The sequence below is a fragment of the Aptenodytes forsteri genome, unplaced genomic scaffold (assembly GCF_000699145.1).
Source record: "Aptenodytes forsteri isolate BGI_AS27 unplaced genomic scaffold, ASM69914v1 Scaffold193, whole genome shotgun sequence".
Classification (NCBI taxonomy): Eukaryota; Metazoa; Chordata; class Aves; order Sphenisciformes; family Spheniscidae; genus Aptenodytes; species Aptenodytes forsteri.
Genome location: NW_008795405.1, coordinates 1,971,890 through 1,991,770, shown reverse-complemented (window position 1 = coordinate 1,991,770; position 19,881 = coordinate 1,971,890). Strand labels below are relative to the sequence as shown.

At 46.0% G+C, this 19,881-nt stretch overlaps 1 protein-coding gene across 1 annotated transcript in view; it reads left to right on the top strand.

Moving 5' to 3' along the window:
* TMED10 (transmembrane p24 trafficking protein 10) overlaps positions 1 to 15,439 on the top strand; it is a 33,744-nt gene extending 18,305 nt beyond the window's left edge. Inside the window, exons 3-6 of the mRNA XM_009280920.1 lie at positions 3,691 to 3,851; positions 8,346 to 8,419; positions 12,573 to 12,699; positions 13,176 to 15,439. Of these exons, the coding sequence (XP_009279195.1) occupies positions 3,691 to 3,851; positions 8,346 to 8,419; positions 12,573 to 12,699; positions 13,176 to 13,297 (484 nt within the window). The 3' untranslated portion in view covers positions 13,298 to 15,439. The remainder of the gene's footprint in view (positions 1 to 3,690; positions 3,852 to 8,345; positions 8,420 to 12,572; positions 12,700 to 13,175) is intronic.
* Positions 15,440 to 19,881: the final 4,442 nt, after the last annotated feature.

Genomic DNA, 19,881 nt, shown 5'->3' with positions numbered 1-19,881 from the left:
GGGCCGGGCCGCTGCGATAAGGCCGTCCTAAGGCTGCTGACACAGTGTAAGGAGGAAAGAGTTACGGTGACGTGGCTTTCCAAGGGCTCCCTCCCCGCGTATGGCCTGGCACGGCGGGATGGAGCGGCAGGCCGCAGGGAAAGGGCAAGGTCGGGGCTTAGAAACCAGGTTTTGGTACACAAAATGGCCATTCCCATCTTACTGTGTCATGGCTCGCGTGGATTTTAAGGAAGCAGGTGTTTCCTACGGGGAAGAAAAGGATCCTAAAGGATCTTTAGGGGGTATAGGGGAAGGGTCAGCAGAATATACGTGACTAATACACCTATGTGACAAGCAGCTATTAAAACTTCAGCAGCTTCACTTTAATTCTGTCCACACCCCGCCTTCCCCAGGCTTTCTTCAAATTTCCCAACTAGCTGAGTAAGGTCTATTGCTACGCAGTCAGTTCGTGACACGTCTCTGTCTGTCTTTTATTTCTGTCTAAGCTCCCAAAGGCTTTGAAAGTAAGCACGCAAACAAACAGACAGGATGGTCTGCTCGAGAGTCTCTGAACTCAGTGTTATTGAGTGAGGATTTGAGATCTCCCGAAATGAAGTTGCCCTTCCAGCATCTGCCTACAGACGCCCGAAGGCCTTGGGTTATTGGCTGTTGTGCTTGGTTATGGCTAGAGAAGGCTGTTTCTGGAGTTTTGCTTTTTTAAAAATCTTGTTTTGCAGTTCTTACATCATTTGTAAGAGGAGACTTGTCTGTGTATAGGCAGGGCCAAACAGCTTTAGTGCTTTAAAATGTTGCTGTAGTATTTGCCTGGTAAGGTGCATGTATTTCAGATGGAATGCCATGTCCCCATCTGTCTCTTACTGCTTGGTGATCAAGCCTCCTGGTTCTCTGGTTGCCCACTCTTAGGTCAACTGACCCCACAGTCTCTTCCAAAACTCACTTTTATGACAGAGGACTTGTCTAGGGAGGTGATGAAGCAATGAATCCCACACTTGGGTCTTAGTCTGGCTTTGTTGCTGAAGCTGGTATCCAGGTAGGACTGCTCATGGAAGTTCTATTTTATTCTAACTGCAAAATAAAAATAAATAAAAAAAAAAAGTCCTGTACTCGTTTGAAAAGCTACAAAGGAGAAATAATAGTTCATGCAATTCTTGCTTTCCTTCTTATTGTTCAGGTATGCTGTGACATCCCAACATGCTGGGCCTATTGTAAGATGGCTAGATGCATACTTTCTCTTTGTGTCTGTGTAGGAAAGGTTAGTTCAGGACATCATGTCTGCAGGTGGTCTCTCTCCTTCTGCACTGGATGGTTTGCTTCGGTCCCCTGGGTCAGGCCACCAAATGTGGGAGGTTGGTAGTTAATCCTGGCCGGGCTCAGTTTGGTTCCTGCGGGTGAGCTAAGTTTTGTGTGTGTGATAACCCCAGCACTAACAGTGGCACCCTCTGTTTTGGAGGAATCCGCGGGCTGTGCCAGCTGGCTGCTGAGGGGCGGCGTCTGGGCGGCCGAGGTCTCGCTTGGGCCCAGCCACGTGCCTCTGCCCCATTGTCGAGGCTGGCGGTTTGGGGAACTGTCGGGCTGTTTGTCAAGGGCGAACAATGCCCTGTCTGTAGGGGATTGCGTTACCGTAAATAACGTTAGAATAGCATGAAAAATCCCTTTCAGGTCAACTCCCCCACAAGCGTTCTGGCTGGGCTATTAGCAGCTTCTCCTGCCCCCGCATGCCCGGCTGAATGGGCAGTGTATTTGGCTGATTTGGGTAATGCTATTCAGTTTTGATGAAAGCGGATAGCAGAGCTTTTACTGTCCAGAATCCTGTTCATGAGCAGGCTATTGCTAGAGCTGCAAAGGGCAAAAATGGATCAAACCGCGTAATATGTTCTAGCTAAAGGTTAGCTCCGGTGTCTGCAAAGCCCTAAGGGAGTAGTGCTCAAAATAATAGGGATATTTGAGAGCTTTCTTTACTGTGTTCTTGTCACCACTTAGTGAGATGGAGAACCTGGTGTGCAGTTTATATGATATCATCCTGATGAGGCTAGTGTCTTGGTTAATCAGGACCACTCCGTTGAATAGCGTGCACCGTATGGTGGCCAAAACGCATGCTTTTACACCGTGTCTGCGTGGTCAGATGCAGACAGCCCGGCACTCCAGTGGGGCCTGCTGACTTGAGCTGGGTGCTCCAGACAGGAGGTGGCTTGTGTTGGTGCCTTGTGGCAGGGGGGTGGCAACGCAGCTGCCTGTGCCTGACTGCACAGGCGTGCTTTCATCTGCTCGCCACTTGAATACAGGTAGAGCTCCGAGCAGGAACTGCAGCACGGGAGAGCAGTGCTCCTCTGTTCTTGGACACTGACAAATACCATATGGTACAGGGGAAGCTACAACAAATCCCGTAACAGACAATTACGGGATAATCTGTATGTAGAGGAAGCTTGTTCCTAAAGTCTTGCCTGCTATGGTTTATACCCTGAGGCATGAGGGTGTATATACTTTACTATTTTTCCTGCCTAATGCAGCAACTCTCACTATACATGTGAAGGTCCACACCTGTTCTGAGTCCAGCAGGCTGCCGGCATCAGTGGTATCCTGTGGCAGGCAGTTAATCAGGTGTTCTAATAGGAAGAAAGAGTGTTTCCTTAGAATAGTTTTGGGTACATAGCCCTTTTGTACAGCTTTTGTACAGGGAAATGAGGCTGTTCTTCTGTTGTAAGACGGAGTAAAGGACAATGTCTGACTTACCTTCTCCATACCACAAATTATTTTGTGTACTTCTGTCTTACATACCTTTAAAATTATTCCCAAGCTTTTTAGTTGCTTCACCTCTAAGACTTTCAAAGAACCCTAGTAACTTTAGCACCCATGCTTTTTCAGACATACCTGTTGAAGGATAGAGTTGAGGGAAACTGGGAGGCATTCCAGTGGAACACACACTGTTGATTTTCATGCAGTATTGTTTTTTTCACCCCTCTCCATGGTCAGAATATTTCAACTGGATGGAGCCTTTAATTGAGCACAATGATTCTCAAGTCTGCGTCATGAAATGTGTGTCCTTTTTTTTTTTTACTCTTTGTTGAAGCATTTTTGTAGACCTTGTACAGTTTTTGCCTATTCTTAGTAATTTCACAGACTTAGTGCAAAGCAGTCATTATTCTGTCTGTGTAGTCTGAATTGTCCTCTGAAGTGCCCACTTTTATGGATCTTGGCACCCAAACCTTGTATAACTCAGGGCCACATCGATGGTTCATTTCTAGAGGAATAGATGTGCCGTTCTCCATTTCATCTTCTGGGGAATGAGTCTTTTTTGTCCCATAAGGCTTCTCCGTATCTCTGTTACTATGGGAATTTATGAATTTTGGTTGCAAAAAGAAGATGATGAATAACGGTTTGGTTCAGCTAGAGTTCCTAAATGTAGTCTCTGTTCAGAGGTTATAGGAGGAAGAGGAATTGGTGTGGTTTTGGGGTGGGTTGCTTGGTTGGTTGATTGTTTTTTGGTGGGGTTCTTTTTTTGTTTAATCTAAGAGTCAATAATTACCTTAGAGGTACTCTGACTTTGTCAGCTCCTGGAGTGGGGAAGAGGAAGAGAGGAATTGATATAGTTGTGAGGAAGGGGGGAAACTGTTGAAAGGAGAATGCAGCAGCTCCAAAGGGGTGCTACAAGAACTCTTCCTGCGTAGCACAGGCAGTGTGAGCCCGTTGCAGCGAGGCACTGCGTTCCTCACCCTCATTGTCTCTTTTACAGATAACTGACTCAGCTGGGCACATCCTGTATGCCAAGGAGGATGCCACTAAGGGCAAGTTTGCCTTCACCACTGAAGACTATGATATGTTTGAGGCCTGTTTTGAGAGCAAGCTTCCTGTGGGTAAGTGAAGTGAAAGTTCTGTTGGCTGCTTCTAGCTTCCGAGCAAGTTCATGTAGCTGTGTGAATTAGGGGTACGGGTAAAGTGATCCTGAGTGTGGTCCGCAGAACACTGACTTCTAAAGCTGATCTTCAGGAGGTTGTGGGCAGTCTCACTGCAGAATATCTACTGTCAGTGTTACATTTGAAGTTAAGTAATCCTCTGTGGCTGTCGTGTAGAGCACTTGGGTTTCCTCTGAAAGGGGAATCGTGTTCCTCCCGCAGAGGTCACCACAGTTGCAATGAGTGGCAGTACTGGGGAGCAAACCATACCTCTTTTGCCCCTTTTTATGCTTCTCCCCATCTTGCAGTTGAGCCAGGACAGAGCAGGATGCCATCATTTCCAGAACCCTGTCTTTCTCCTCAGCTGACCATCTCTCCCCATTTGGTGGAACGTGATGTCTCCACACTGTGTACTTGGCAGCAATCCTGCATTAGGTTAGCAACCGTTTTCTGGGGTTGGGATGTGTGTGTGTATAGAGAATGTGGCCTTGGTTTGCACCCGCAACTGCTCTCTAAGTGGTCAATAAAGGGAAGGGGAAATGAGCGGGACGTCAGCCTTGCATTTGTGCTGCAGGGATGGTTGCCTAACGAGTGCTGAGGCTCGTTTCCTGTGAGTGTGACGCATGTGCTGCTTTGAGTGTCTGGGCTCAACTTCAGGACAAATGTGCTGAAAACAGCCAATACGTGGGCTCCAGTCTTGTTTGTGGTGGTGTGAGCGCATGCAAGTTCGTAGGTGCTCACATCTTTTTATGGTTGCTGTCAGAGTTCTGCTCCCTGGACCTGATTGTTCTTAGGTCTTATCCTAAAAGATCCCAGAGCATTTCACAGAGCAGTCACTAGCAGCATTCCTCATATCTGTTGAAAGGCAGCCTCTGTTTTGCTGTTATGCTCCACGTATAAGATGCAAATAGTTTGCAAGTTGAAGAGAACTTTCCAGAAAGAGAAGCCTATCTTCTTTGCTGGGATTGGGAAGGATCTGGCTTGTAACACCTCTTCTGTAGTATTTTACAGATAAGACAATGACCCCAAATGCTCAGGATTTTGCTTTTATTTCACTCCAAAGGTAGGGCTTCCAAATGCTCCTTAACACATCAAGACATGCAGGCACTAGTGACTCATCTGGGAGTCACTCATGTAATTTAATGTCCAACACCTGGGTATTTGGGAAGTCTCCAGATAGTCCCACAAATCCTTTCATAGCTTCCATGTGATCACACACTGAAGTGGGAAAGGCTTCTTTCTTTAGTTGTGTCTAGACTTTTATTTCAGTGCTTGTGACCAGAGGTTTCTTGCCTAGACTGAGCCCCTTATAGCTCTTTTGATTGTAGCAAATGTTTATTCCCTGGCTCCCTTGTATTGTTGCAAGTTTGTTTTAAAGCTTTTAGTACTGATGAGGATAAAATATTTCTAAATAGGAGATTCTACCTGATGACCAGTGGGGCATTGAGGTGCCAAAATCTAGAGCTGTTCAGTTGAGCAGCTGGATCCTCTTCTGGAGGCCTTCTCTTTAGGGGCCTCCAAGCTGCCAGTTTCTTTTTGGACCCAGGTGCCCCAAATTCCTTGCTAAAGAGAAATGCTGCATGGTATTTCCAGATTTCCCATGCCTGTGCTGGAAAGTGAGGAAGTGTTAAAGTAAGGGAGGTGGCACTGTGAGGCTTGATCATCTGCAGGACTTGGTTAAGGTACTGTGAAAGAAATAACCACGTCACAAAGAAGTGCGTTGTTTCCTCTGTAAGGTCAGCATGGGAATGGGGGAACTGACCAAGTGCTGTTTTATCCCCATGTTTCTCTTAAAGGTTGTTTGTTGTTTTTTTTCCCTGCAGTCTCATCAAGTAAGTGGTCAGGACTTGTAGTGCAGCAGCCAAGGAAGATGTTGATGGAGTACTGGGAAAGAAATACTGTTGGTAGAGGAAGCCCAGAGCCGTTGGGACCTGACGGGTCTAAGCAACTGGGGTTTCTCAATCCTTAACCACAGAAATGAGGAAGAGGAAGTGAGAAGGAGATCCTATTTAGAAGGTCCACCTTATCAGAGTGGAGGAGTTCTTAGGGTGCTTCTTGGAGCTGTGGGTGTTTGCATGACAGGCTTTTTTCCCTCTTCCAAGGTGGAAGGGTCCCGTCTTCCTGACTAGTGCTCTGTTCCCAGGCACACTTACTCTCGCACCGTATGCTAATCTCTGAGATGAACAGCCTGGCCTGCACTACATGCTCCCCTCTAGGGCTCTTCCTGCGTGCTAGTCTTTACCTCTTTGCTCCTTCTGTAATCCTTCTCTTCCTGAACTTCAAGAGTGTTATGGCTCATTTTTTCTGGAATTCCTGCAGGAAAATTTTGCAACATCCAGTTCAACCATCCTGTTTTTCCACTGACTTTGCAAATTAGGAGCTCCCCTAATCTCCCAGGAAACAGTTCTGTGCTCATGTGAGATGACCTCTTGAAGACCACCTGGGAGATGTAGGTATCAGTTTAGTTCAAGGTCTCTGAGACTTAACTGTTTTTCTCTTCGCTGCTGATCCAATCTACTCAGCAAGCCCTGGCTGCAGGAGGAGCTGGGAGTTACTGAGGATCTAATGAGCATGAAGGGAGCTGCCTAGTACCTTGGACTCCGGGAACTTGTAGAAGAGCAGGTTGAGTTTTTCCAGGCCGGTTCCTGATAACGTTAGCCTCTTGCAGAATGTCTGCTTTCCATCCCTTTGCACCCAGCAGCTCTAAGGTTTCTGCTTTCCTACTGCCTCTTGGCAGCTCTCCCTTCCAGCCTGACAAATAAATCCTTCCAGTTCTGTTCTGTTCACGGGCCTTTTCATCTTTCTCATCTCTTCCTGGAAGCGCCAGCTCTCCACCCAAGTTGCTGTAATTTAAACAACGTTAAAAAAGCCTCTCACTGTGTGCTTTGAATTTTCTTCTGCAGCTACTGTTGGCTGTCCTACCTGCCAGTCTCCCAGCATGCTGGTATATGTATGGCATAAGCGATCAAAACTTGTGGTTGGAGAAAGGAGCACTGGGTGGTTGTATACAGCCTGTTTGTAAAACAGCAGTGCTGGGATTTTAGTTTGTTTTTACAGTAACTGGTCTTCTATAAGATAACCAGAAATTCCATCCTAATCCTAATTTATCCATTGGGCTCTTACATAGCTGGGTTTGAATTTTGAGCTTCTGTATCCCTCAGGAAATTGAAGAAACAGTTTGTAGTTGATACGGACCATCTTGTCAGTAGGTTATTCCATGTTCTGCTAACAGTAGAAGGTGGAGGTAATTCTACTCTGGTGTTGAAGAGCTGTTCAGTGGGTAGAGAGAAAATTTGAGGATGTTGTATTGAAGATCTGGAGTACCCTCCTAGCTCCGACTGGAGTGACCCAGTGTAACCTTTACATTGAATTTGTTTGTGGACTGAGGGAACATCCACCTGGCAGCCTCCTAAGGCAAAGTGTGAGTATTGGATATGCTCCTGGATAAAGACTCTGAAATTCATAGTATAAGTGAATTCAGACCTTGTGTTTTGCTGGCAGCCAGCTGAGGACAACTGTATGCCCCAATGTGCTGGGATTTGGGCATGTGTTATGTACAGACATTTTCTTGGTGGGTGGTACAGTGGAATATGATACTCGGGTCAGCTGATGTGCTGCATTCTTCAGGGTATCTTACATGCCTATCCTATATTTTTTTTTTTCCCCTCTTGTGAATATTCTCAGATGTGACAGTTTGTAGCAGTTAAAAGAAGCTATTAGCCGTAAGTGTCCCTAGCTTGGGGGCTATAGCCTTAAAAGATACCTAGTGTGCTGTTGACTGCAGCCTTATCCTACTTGTGTGGCTCTAGCTGGCAGTTCTCTGAAGTGGTGTTTTCCTGGCTTCAGAAGCCTCTTGCCATCTTGGGGTTTGCATTAGCAGTGTGGGTCTCGGACATCTGAACTGTTCTTTCCCTGAAAAAATATGTTAGTAAAGGGATTGCCTTCATTTCTGCAGATAGTGCAGCATGCAAGGATCAGTAGTCCCCATATGCCATATTCCTCAATTAGAGCAGTTTACCTTCTGCTCCTTTGAATGTAAAATCATATACAACCCCAGTAACCTTGACAAATTGCCGGTGCACTTCCTGCTAGGAGGAACTTGGGCTTCCCAGTTGAATATTTGTCCCTCTGGTGACTTGTCTTTCACCAGGCTGTCTTATAGCAGCTGGTATTCATCTTCTAATCCTCTGCAGTTTTTACAGTGATTTGCATCCTACACACACTTAGCGCTTTTAGTTACAGCTTGTTCTCATTATCTTTGGGAGGCTCTCCTTCAGCCAGGATTTATTGTAAAGTCTCTGTATTTTTAGGCTGGACTGTGCTGCCTCCGCAGTTAGCTGCAGACATGGAGGGAGGGGAGGGATTTTGTGAGTTCTTCCTCAGTGGTGGGGAGAGCTGGTGATTTCCTGGCAGGCTGAACGTTTCACACAATGAATCCTTTCATTATGCTTCCAGGAACAGGGAGGATGCCGGACCAGCTCGTGATTCTGGATATGAAGCATGGAGTTGAAGCAAAGAACTACGAGGAGGTATGTCCCCTGGCTGCCTGCACTGCAGGCTCCCCTTTCCCGGCACTCACGTGATGCCATTTGTAGATCTGGGGCTCATGATGGGAAGCTATTTTCCCAGCGGTGATGAAAGCCTGTCTGCAACCTACAATTCCAGTGAAGCCGCGTGTGTTAAGGGAGCAAAAAAAAGACAAACATCAACTAAAATTAATTCTGTACTCTGGGAACTGGAGCCTAATGTGTGAATTTCTTTGCTGGGACAGCATGACCCGGCTTCTGGGCATAGGTATTAGAGGCAACGAGACTGAAATGTGAAGTTTCTCCAGCCCCAGCAGTGGAGGGCATTTTAGGTTAATATCAGATCCTCCTAAAGGTCAAGTTGCATTGTTACTGTTCTTGCCTTCCTGACTGTAAGATGTACTGGCTCAACAGCCCTGAAATGGCACTTGTGCATTTGTAAGAACCAGCAGTGTATCAATGTAAAGGTGTTTGGCAGAGTAGTAGCTGGTGTGAAATGGGTATTTGGTTTGAAGGCATGACATTGCGAACAGGCATAAAGCCTAAACGTTTCCATCTTAGGAGGACATAACTTTCTTAGACCCAAGAGCCAGCTGTGTGGAATAGCAGTTGCTTTGTGGCTGGGACAGTCCTGACTGGTTGGATGCTGAATTTTGATGTCTGCTACTATGCTTTTGGCTCACTAGAATTTGGGGTCAGTCAGCCCCCAGCACAGAGCCTGTGCCTGAGAAAATGAAAGTTGTTGGTGAAGAAAGGTTCCTGCAAATGATTGCTGTGTCCACTGCGCACAGCAGTGTGGGAGATGCCTTAGGGAGGAGAGTGGGTAGCAGAGGAGGCTGTGTATGGTGCCAGTTAGAAAACGAACAAATTTCTGAGAGGAGCATGCTGGAGTTTTTATATCCTTTTGAGCTTTGGGCTAGCTGGTCCTGCATGGCTTAAGTCAGTCTAGAGCACATCCTACATGGAGAATAAAAAAGTGCTTGGGGTCAGAGAAGAGCAGAGCAATCATTGGGCCAGCTGTCTGGCAATCAGCTACTGAAGGATTACAAGATGTTGAAATCTTATGGGATGACCCCTGAGAGCGTAACTGGGAGTATTATGGTGACTACATTTACAGAATCTCTTTGAATACAGTCCTGCAGCGTACTCCAAGTTACATTACTGTAGTGCTACTTAGAAGCATTGTCCCTAGGCAGAGAGGTTCTCTTATGCCCATCTATCTAGGTATTCACTGGTTGTACTGATAAAACTGTCTTGGAATAAAAATAAGTATCCATTATGCTCGTCAATGTAGTTAGATCAAAGGAAAAGGTCCATGGACAAACACGGGATAAGAAGAATTTAGACTTGCAGTCCCACCTGATACCAAATGCAGATCTTGGCAGTGCTGGCAAGCATCCTGGACTTGCGAGGACCTCTCAAGGTAGTAGACTGTGTTGAGCCTTCTTGAGCAGTGTGTCTGTAAAGGACTCAAACTGGTTTACTGTTTGTATAGCTGCTACGGATGTTTAGCCACACTGCTTTGCAGTGTGTTTTCTTTTTTTTGTCCTCTCCCCAGGTTGCTGTAGTATTTGTGGGTTTTGACTTGACAGGTTGCTGTAAGGCCTCAGAGGGGAGGACTGTTGCTCAGGTTTCTCTCCTGGAATTGCTGCCTTTTTGAGCCTTTTGCTTGTGATGTTCATCTGTTGTAAGGTACCAGTGACCTGTCTTCCCCCAGTTGTTCTTGTTGAACTGCTGCAAGGAGACTTGATGCAGGGAGTTGAACAAGGCTCACTGATACTGTCCTGCTTGTGCATGGATATATGCAGTGAGAGGAGGGGTGATGTCCCAAGTCCAGCTTCATAAGCTTTCATAGATCCAGACATTCTTGGAGCAAAGCAAATGGGAGAATGAGCTGGGTTAGAAAACCAAACTGTGTGGCAGTGTCATACCTTAGTTCTCTGGGGTAGGGAGGAATAACTTTCTCCATTCAGTGAAGGTAGGGAAAAGTGAAAAGACTTTTCAGGGGTCACCAAGAGGGCTTGGTGATCTGGGTTCCTTTCCAGATCAGCTACTCCTTGCCAATTCTTGGCTATAGTGTGTCTCTTTCTATGCTAGGAAGAAAGTTAGGCTTTGATGAATCTTTGTGTGGCCCCTGAGAAGTTCAGTGGAGTTGTTGTTTCAGTTGTTCTGGTGGTCCAGATGTTCATTCTAGGATGATGGTGTTCCACCATCACAGATGCTTGGTGGGCTTTTTACAAAATCCCTTGGAGCAGCTGTGCATATTGGCTTCACTAAGGATGAAAGAGGTTCCAGGATGTGCGTCTCGGGGTACATGCAGGACTGAAAGTAGCTATCACATGTTTCTAGCTACACCTATTAAGAACAGCTGAAGGGATGCAGGATGGAGCAGACAAGCCTTGTTTTTTCTCAGTGGAACCTTTGTAGCCCTCTGTGAATGAGGAAAAGTGCCCTCTAGGAGGATAATGGAGCTGGTCAATGCAGGGTTAGCTTGTCAGTACAGATGCCTGAGACCTTGTGTGTGTTACAGACCTGCTGCTCTATCTGTGTCAGCAGAATCTGGGCCATGGGCACACTTATACTGGGGCCAGTTTTTCAGCAAATCTCTGCTGGCAGGTATGTGTCCAGGCCACAGGGTTTTGTCAGTACAACCTATTGGCTAGAAAGTGGGAGGGGTTTAACCTCCCATTTCCTACTCCTCCTCACAAATGTACTCTGAATTGACACTGCTGTGCTGGCAGAGCTGTAATATACAGCTCACCTCAGCATAAAAATCCTCAGATGACTGCTTGAGGGCCTGCTGCTTGCCAGGATACGTGTGTCATGGGAAGACCTTTCGGTGAAATGGCTGATTAGCTAGCACTGGCCTGGTCACGAGCATCTCTTCAGATGGTCTCTGATGCCCAGGCAGCTGCCTCTGGAAGCAGTGTTTTGGGGATGCCTGCACCCTGGGTGCCCTGTTGCCTGCCTGTCAGCACCTGGACCACTGAGGGATGCTGTCCTGCGGCTTATGTCTGAGTAATCCTGTGTGGTGGTGAGACCGGTGGTGAGCTGCAGGTGCTCCATGTGTTTTCTGTAGTTTTCTGTAGCGCATCTTTCTTCTGATGCATTATTCAGGGACAGGGCATCTGGCCTTCATGGTGGGGGCCTGTCACTCGTTGGTAATAGTGACAAATTCTACGCAAGAACCAGAGTTACCCAAACCCTACCCTGTAGCAGTGGCAGGAATTGCAGTTAGCTTCTTTTGAGTAATGTCCTTGTGTCACAAATTTTACATAATGTGTAGTCAGGTTACAGCCAGGACTGGGGCAGGGACACATGTTTACACACTCAACTTTAAATAGTTTCTGTTGTGGACTGTGCTTTCTAATTGAATTTCCTGTGGATTTTTCTTTTTGGATACAAGTCTGTGACTTGTAGGACTGTGGGTGGCATGTTCTGCACAAAAATGATGTCCTATAAAACCACCTTTTATAAGGGAAGTGTATTTTTCTTTCAAACTGGCTCAAAGGCAGCCGTTCCCGTAAGTATTCCAGCAGCGTCACCTAGTGGCTTGAGGCAGATGGAGCACTTTGTAGCTGTGCGGTCCCTACCAAGAGCGTACGCTGCCCTTCAGGTTATCAGTCTAAGTGATAAAAGCCCTGAGCTCTTGTGGGTGTGATCACTACTGCTGGGAATCAGGCTGTCTGTGCTTTCTGGGGCATGCGGCAACAGTTAGCAAAGTGAGTCTTGGTGCTAATATTTTGTGTGCCTATAGAACAATATCGTATGCGTATGTAAGTTAGTCACCTGTAGTTCAGTCTGTGACTTCTGTTCACTGGAGGTTTAGTCATGTGGCAAGTTCTTCTACCCACTCCTCAGAAGCCAACTGTGAATAAGCTAACATTAGGCCGAATAAGGAAGAAGTGTGCTTGTATGCATACTGTGCTCCTCCATTGTGTAGGAGGGGTAGTAGGAAAGTGTGTTTCAGAGAACAGGTGGGAGAAGAGATAGTGTTTTATGCAACGGTAGTTTCTGGTTCATAGAGGTGTTTCCCTAGGGGAAGGATGCCCCAGATCTGTAGTATGTGAGAAGGAGTGGTTCAAACTGGCAGTAAAAGTCCATGTGGGAGCTTTTGGTTTTGGCTCAGTGATTGCCTCGCTCTTCTGTTTTCTAGATTGCTAAAGTGGAGAAGCTGAAGCCTCTGGAAGTAGAATTGAGGCGCCTGGAAGATCTTTCAGAGTCCATTGTTAACGACTTTGCCTATATGAAGAAACGAGAAGAGGAGATGAGGGACACAAATGGTAAGAGACTGTGTGCTCCTTCAGAGGGATGGAGCTCTAAGACCCCTTACTTCTGCTGAATGTGTTATTAGGACAGCATTTGGAGATCAAGCAATTATAGTGGTCTCTGCCTGTTCTGTTCCTAGTAAGGGAAACCTGCTGGTATTTCTCTCCTTCTGAAGCAGTCACTGGGTCTTCTGTGTCCCATTTCTAGAAATCATTTCTTTCTGTCTCCATTCCCAATGTGAATTACTCTGTACCATTTAATGTTGCCTATTAACCACAGTTTCGCCTTGTTCCCTCTCATCCTTCTCGTTGTTCCCTCTGCTTTTATTCTCAAGTACTGCTGGTGCTTGGGTGTCCTTGCCTTCATGCTATATGATATCTTGCCTCTGAAGTTTCATACGGGTGGGGAGAGAAAATCCTGGGAACTTTGCCCTCCTGAGGCACATCCTGTGATGTCAGACTCCCGTGCAATGGTTTGTTGTCTGTTTCAGAGTCGACAAACACCCGGGTTCTGTACTTCAGCATTTTCTCCATGTGCTGTCTCATTGGACTGGCCACCTGGCAGGTTTTCTACCTGCGTCGCTTCTTCAAGGCCAAGAAACTGATTGAGTAAAGGAGCAAGTCCTCCTCCCCCTGCCTCTCAGACCCAGCTGGACATCGCTGGGATCCAGCCATGGCCCCCTGGAGCCATCTCACAGATGATACCCACTGACTGGAGCTTTTCTGCAGATACTTGGACCCTAAAGGGGGAGGGGAGCCTAAACATTGGAGGCAACGGGGGACTTCTGAAATCTTGTTGGATGCTGAGGGTGGGGGAGGTTGTGATGGGTTTGGGGATTCCTGGGGCAGCGATTAAATAAAAAAAAGATGTTTCCATGACAGCTGCAGCAAGTTTTTGCGCTGTCTGTTCTCCTTTTATAATCTTGGCTTGATGATGTCTCCCATCTGCCTGTGACTGTAGTGTTACTCTGAGCCACTTGACCCTGCTGAGCTCTTTAGGTGCCATGCAGCTAGCACCGGGGCAGGGCAGGGGATTCCCTGTTCTGACCAGCTGGGATCTAAGCCTCAAGCAAATGGAGGTGAGTGCAAAGCAATAGGATTCATCATTCCAGCAGGGCCTGAGGATAGAGGGAGGTCCAAGGTTTGGTCCCTGTTGTGGACCTCTGTGTTTCTCCCTGTGGGAGCTGGTGTCTTTGTGCTGACAGGTCAGGGCACTTGGGCGTACGGTGGTTCAGCCTGGAGGAAGGGGAGCCTTGGAAGGAGGACTTGGGAACATGTTTGAGCTTGGAAAGGAGAAGTCTTCTTTGCTCAAATAAGCTGTCCAGCCTTGGGTCCCGCCCTTGCTCCACGTGTTTGTCTTGGATTTGCCTCTCTTGTTCTGAAATGATGCAGCAGCTTTCCTGAAAGCCTTGGTCAGGGACGGCCTTTTGTGCAGACAGGAGGCCTCAGTCAGATACAGTCACAGAGCAAATAGGAGCAGGTTATGCTAGGAAACTTGGTCTTACATTGAGCAGGAGACTTTTCTCATCTAACAGTGTAGCGTTTATTCGGCAGGCAGCTGGCTTAATATCACTTTCTAGACCCCAAAGCAAGGTGGGCTGCTGCTCATGTGAAGCACGAGGGCCTGTACCCTGCATTGAGGTCTGAGGGTGCAAGGGTGCTTTGCAGATTGGCAGAGGAGTTGGAAGAATGTGGATGAACTCAAAAAAGCAGTACAGGGTAGGAATAGGCTAATTCTACATCTGGGGGGAGTCTGAACTGTGCCCTCAACAGAATTGTTCTCCTATGCAGTACTAGAGAGAGAGCAAGCAGCTTCTTGTCATTTCTCAGCCATCCAGATGTCATGATGTTAAATAAGCCAGGCTGGGAAAAAACAGGCAGGTTAACTTCTGGACTTACCTGCTGCAGTTTTTAGGCAGTGATTAAAATTCTTTCACCTTCTCTGCATTCCTTCAGAGCAAATGGTTCAGCAGCAGAGCATTCTGGTGTCATGTGCCTAGACACTTCTGGCTAGGGAAGGGGTTGTCATGGCCCTGGGCCTGGGCTACCATTTTGAAAAAAGCATGGTTTTATAATTTCTGACCTGAATCTGATCTACTGCTGGGAAGGAAACGGTTGTCCAGCATGAGGCAATAGGAAAGAGGATGAAAAGATGACCTCCTGTCATCTAAATACATTAGTACTTTGCCTCCCCTTTGCCATTGCCAAGTTCCTGGAGTTGTTAGTTCCACTGGCAAGTGCTTCGATTGCTTTTAATTTGTTTCTTTTTTGATAAAGCCATATTAAGAACCCAAGTCTACTCCTCTGCCCTTGCATCCATTTTATCCTTGTACGTTTTTGAAAGCTGTTACAGTGCAGAACAGCAGTGATGCCACAGGACTGAATTACAGAAGTCATTTGAAGGTAGTTTTAGGTCCTACAGTTTGAAGCCTGTAGATCTGTTAAGGTTTTGCTTTTGTTTTTATATAACTTGAAAAGACAGTACAAGAAAGGGGCTTTTCCAGTCTTGTCTGTTTTGATATCCTCTCCCCGTCCTTATCTGAGTACAAAGATATCTTTATCTTAAAAATGGTGGCGAGGCCTTAAGTTCCCCAGGTGACTGTTACACTATCATCATTCTGGTGTTGCGTTTTGATCTTCACTGTACTGGTATGGTTACTGGGGAGCAGGTGTGGGGGGCTGGTGTGGATTTACCTGTAATGACTGGTTGGGGGATTTTTGTCAACTTTGTCAAATAAAATTTCTTTGGGGAAAAACAACCCACCTCAGTTGTCCGTGTGAGTCTTCTCCTCTTTGTGCACGTTCCTACTGACTGCTGTTCCCTGCAAGCTGACCTGTGGCAGGAAGCGGCAAGTACACAGACCCCCCGCAAGGCTTTGGGTTTCTCTAGCAACAGTTAATTTCTAAAGAATTTGAGAATTCCAGACTCGGGGAAAGGTACCGGCTGCATGGGCTTCTCTGCGGAGTGGGACCAGCACAGCAAGCAAGGTGTCTCTAATACAGGTTACCATTTGTTGCCTTTCTCTTCCCCCCCCCCCTCCTAGTTATATCCCTCTGTGCGGAGGAATTTTGAGGCTGATAGTGAAACAGGGCTGGTGCTCTAGAGTACAATATCCAGTTTTTCACTGTCAGCTCCCATGTAAAATGGAGTTTACTAAGACAAATGGAATTACTTTCAGTTTTGTGCTTTAGAGGAAGTTTTAAATTGTTGCAAAGATGACTTGGTTCTATGTGAGTGGCAGATGCTTACTGAAGAGAGTGGTTAGGTATTTACCGAACTGTTGTCAGATCTCTGCTGAGCCTGCGAGCCTTTTGTCATGTAGTAGCCAAGTGAGGTATGCCACGTAACAGGACTGGGGGCACATAAGTGCTACATAACCAGTTAGTATTATCAGGAAGAATTTCAAGAAGAGAAATTCACAGATCTTTGGATAAGGATTAGCCTCTGCAAGTTCTTGCCTGGATGAATATTTGATTATGTGAAATCATACAGTTGTTCTCATGCGGTAGGTTGGCGGTGGGTCTGGGCTGTTTTACAGCACTGCAGATGCAGAGCTGGTGTCTTCGTTCCATTTTACTTCTGGGAAATGGGCTAAAGTTGAGCTGTTGCAGATCCTTGGGTCTGAGCCTATCTTTGTGTGTGACAGATGCATCACTGGTAAATCTATAATTGCCTGCAGCAAACGGCATCAGATGTTTCCAGCCTCTTCCACCCACTTGTCAATGTGACTAACGATTTAATTATCACACTACTTAACACAGCGCGTGAGCATTCCTAAGTAAGGTATATCTTCGCATTCCCCCTCCTCCTATACCAACGTAGGCTGCACCCTCTACAAAGCGCCTGCTGCAGCTGCTGTGTGCGTGCATGCGTGAGGGGATGAGCATTTTACACACTGCTCATTTCTTACAAGCTGCTCAGGTATGTGAGAAATAACCCAAGTGTGTAACACCTGCGTTGTCTCCTAACTGGCAGACCAGGGACTTTCGACTCAAACTAGTTTGGCAACTGGTTGGTGAGATCGTTGGGGATTCCTGCCTGTGTATTTCACGGGGTCCTGCCGCAGAGGTTTGGGAAAGTAGCGTGGCCTCTCTTCACCCCTGCCAGTTCATGTGATGTATTTCTGTCTCTCTCATATCTTTAGTTGTGTCCCTCTCCTGTACTTGTCTTTCAGATGCCTGAGATGGCCTTGCCCTTAGTGAACAAAGTCTCTGGGAAATGAACTTCCCATATGTTGAAGGTGGCTTGTTGGGAAGGAGAGAGCACAAACCTGAAATGGATACATCTTTCACAGGAGAAAAAAAGTTGGGTCTGGTGAAGACTGCAGGAGTTCAGCGTTGGTAGTTTTGTCCGCTGCCCCTTCTCCACCTGAAAAATTTGTTAGGCTTGTGCTTGTTCTGTTCTTCCTCCCCCAAACCACCGCTGGTGGTGGTGTGGTGGCTCTGGCAGGCCTGCCTTTCTCTGAGGAAGGGGGAAGGAGCAGAGGGTTTAGAAAAACTGCCTGTTGGCATTTCTTGGACCTTTTTGTAAACCTGAAACAGGTGAGCCCAAGCTCTTGCTGCAGCACTAAAATACTTGGATTTGCTCTGCAGTGTTTGTAGGAAGCCTGTTTTGCTTAGCACTGGAAGTCTGTTGCACTGGCAGGAGCTAGGAGTTGCTGTTTCAGTTGCAGCTGAAGTGACTTAAACTTTCTGCAAAATGGCAGTAATTGATGCCTGATTTTACTCCTTCTGTTGCCAGAAGTCCATGTGGTTTATCACCTTAAACGAAATGCATTAGCTTCTGCACTTCCAGATTGCTGACACAGCCTGCCAGAAGACCTGTGATCTCTAGGTGTCTGTCCCAGTGATCTTTGCTATGAGGATCATTTGTTTAGCTCATGTTTGGAGAAAGCTGCTGTGTCCTGAAGGACCCATCTGACTTGTATTTCAGTTTTTGCAATAAAATGTACATGTTGAATAACTTCCTTTGGGGGCATGTTACTCAAAAAAGGCAATGACAGAACCATGCTCACATTGCTCAGTCTCATTTCTGCGGTTTCCTGTCACTTAATTTCCTTTCATAGCTGATATTCCTGAGGTACCGTTTCCCTGAGCTTTTAAATCGGTTGCATTATGTGATGTTTGCATAAGCTGCACCAGGAGGTTCTGCTGGAACTGTAATGAGATGAACTTGGTTTTTCTTGGTTATATGGGGGATGCTGTTCCTACAGCTGCCACACAGATGAGGCAGGCAGAGGGGAGGGCGTGCCTGTGTTTGCAGAGCTTTACCCTCTAGGGTTTTCTCACCCATACCAGCCGCTCTGTCTTTTATTTCCCTCGAATATACTTTGTTTGGATAATCTTCCCCCAGGTGTAAGATATTTGCTATACATATGTAACTGGAATCTCACGGTGGTGTCGTCCTAATTATAATTAACAAGATGCCTTGTCATTTCTTCCTTCTCAGTATGGGCTGCTCTTTCCTTGTGTTAGTAACATAATCAATGTACTGTCTTGACTCTGAGAACCATGAATGAGATCTTTGAACTGAGGCTGATACTTGCTATGATTTGGTTTAAATTACAGTGTTCCTACCCTTATCCAATTTCATCCTTCAGTAATGGTTTTGCAAGAGGCAGAATGGCACATTGCCTCTAGGTGGTGTGATTTCTTTAAATGCTTGAGTGAAAAATTCAGTGTAAAGTCGGGTGTATATTCTTCAGTCGTATTCCAGTAAACCTGAGTGGGCAGTGGCTGCTACTTCCCTTAGGAGCATCTTGCTGTGAGAATTACTGCCCTGCTTTTTAAAGCGTAGTAAAGGCAACGCTGTGGGGTGGCTAAACCTGATTGTAGCTACTACTGTGATCATTTTATGGAAGAATTTGTATGATACTGTAGATAATAATGGGCAAGATAACTTTACTTTTCAAATCGGAAAAATGAAGATTTACTTTTTCAATTAGTCTTCTGGTTTTCTACAACTGTTTGAGATTCCTTAATCCCATTTCAGTGAGATTTTGCCATCTAGATTTCTTTTTAAATTATTATTATTTGCCAGATGACGTTTTGCCAGGTATTCCTGTTGCAGTGGAGGGAGTGAATGATCCTTAACAGAACATGTCTGAGCTTTTTTATGCGTTCCTGCAAGCTCCTTTATTCTAAAACTGACATGCTGTCTTTGCTGCTTGGAAAGACAACATCTTTGTATGGAATTAGTTACGATGCACAGCAAATAAACTGGTGGATAAGTTACTCACTTTTAAAATAGGTGTGTATAATGTTGAACAGCTCTTTAACCCTCACCACATTGCAAGGAACCCCGCTCATTGTTTCATGCTCTGAGCAATAAAGCATCTTCCCAAGGTAGTGGGATGAGAGCTAACCAGGCTCTGTTGTACCTGGTTTTAGGGATTTGTGCTTCAGTTCCTGACGTCTTCTGTAAGTGTAGGATCACCTGTCCTGAAGTGAATGTTTCCCATCGTTCAACTCCGCTTTCCCATCTGTGGTTGTGACTGCTGAAGTTTGAAAACAAAATATTGAAATGATGATGGCATTATCGATGAAGAAAATAAATCACTTACCTAAGATTAAGGTTGCTAATACTTCCTTATGACAGAGAAATTACTGCAGCTCCAGATCTGAACTGTTATTTATGAAGCTTTCAGTTTATTTCATCTTGGTTAGAGAGAAATGTCATGAATCATGAGTGGCACGGTAAGGGACACTGCTGTGTTTTATTAACGGCGCGAAACGTGTGTCCACCGCAGGTGCCCTCATCTTTCCAGCAGATCTTTGAGCTTGGGATACAGTTGTGGTGTTTATTGGTGTGTTCTCCCTTGTAGCAATTATTTTTCAATAATGTATATTATGTGTAGTATAGTTAAGGGAAAGTTAACATCTGTGCAGTAAGAAACAGTAATGACTTTTTTGATATAAATCAGTTACTTCAGACAGGTTTTTTTATTACCAAAATAGAATTTGAAAGCTTTTTAGGAAAACAACCTCAAACTCCTGACTTCTTGGGAAGTAAAGTAACTTCTCCACCAAGCGTTGCGGCAACCTGTGCGTTACACAGGTTTTATTAGGCAACGGGTTGGAAGAAGAGGCAGAAGATGGCTTCGGCAGTCCGCGCCCAATTCCGAGCGCTACATTGCTCACAGCGCTGGTTTTAATACACTTTGAATCTGGCTTTGGGGAGGCGGCTGGGCCGGGGCC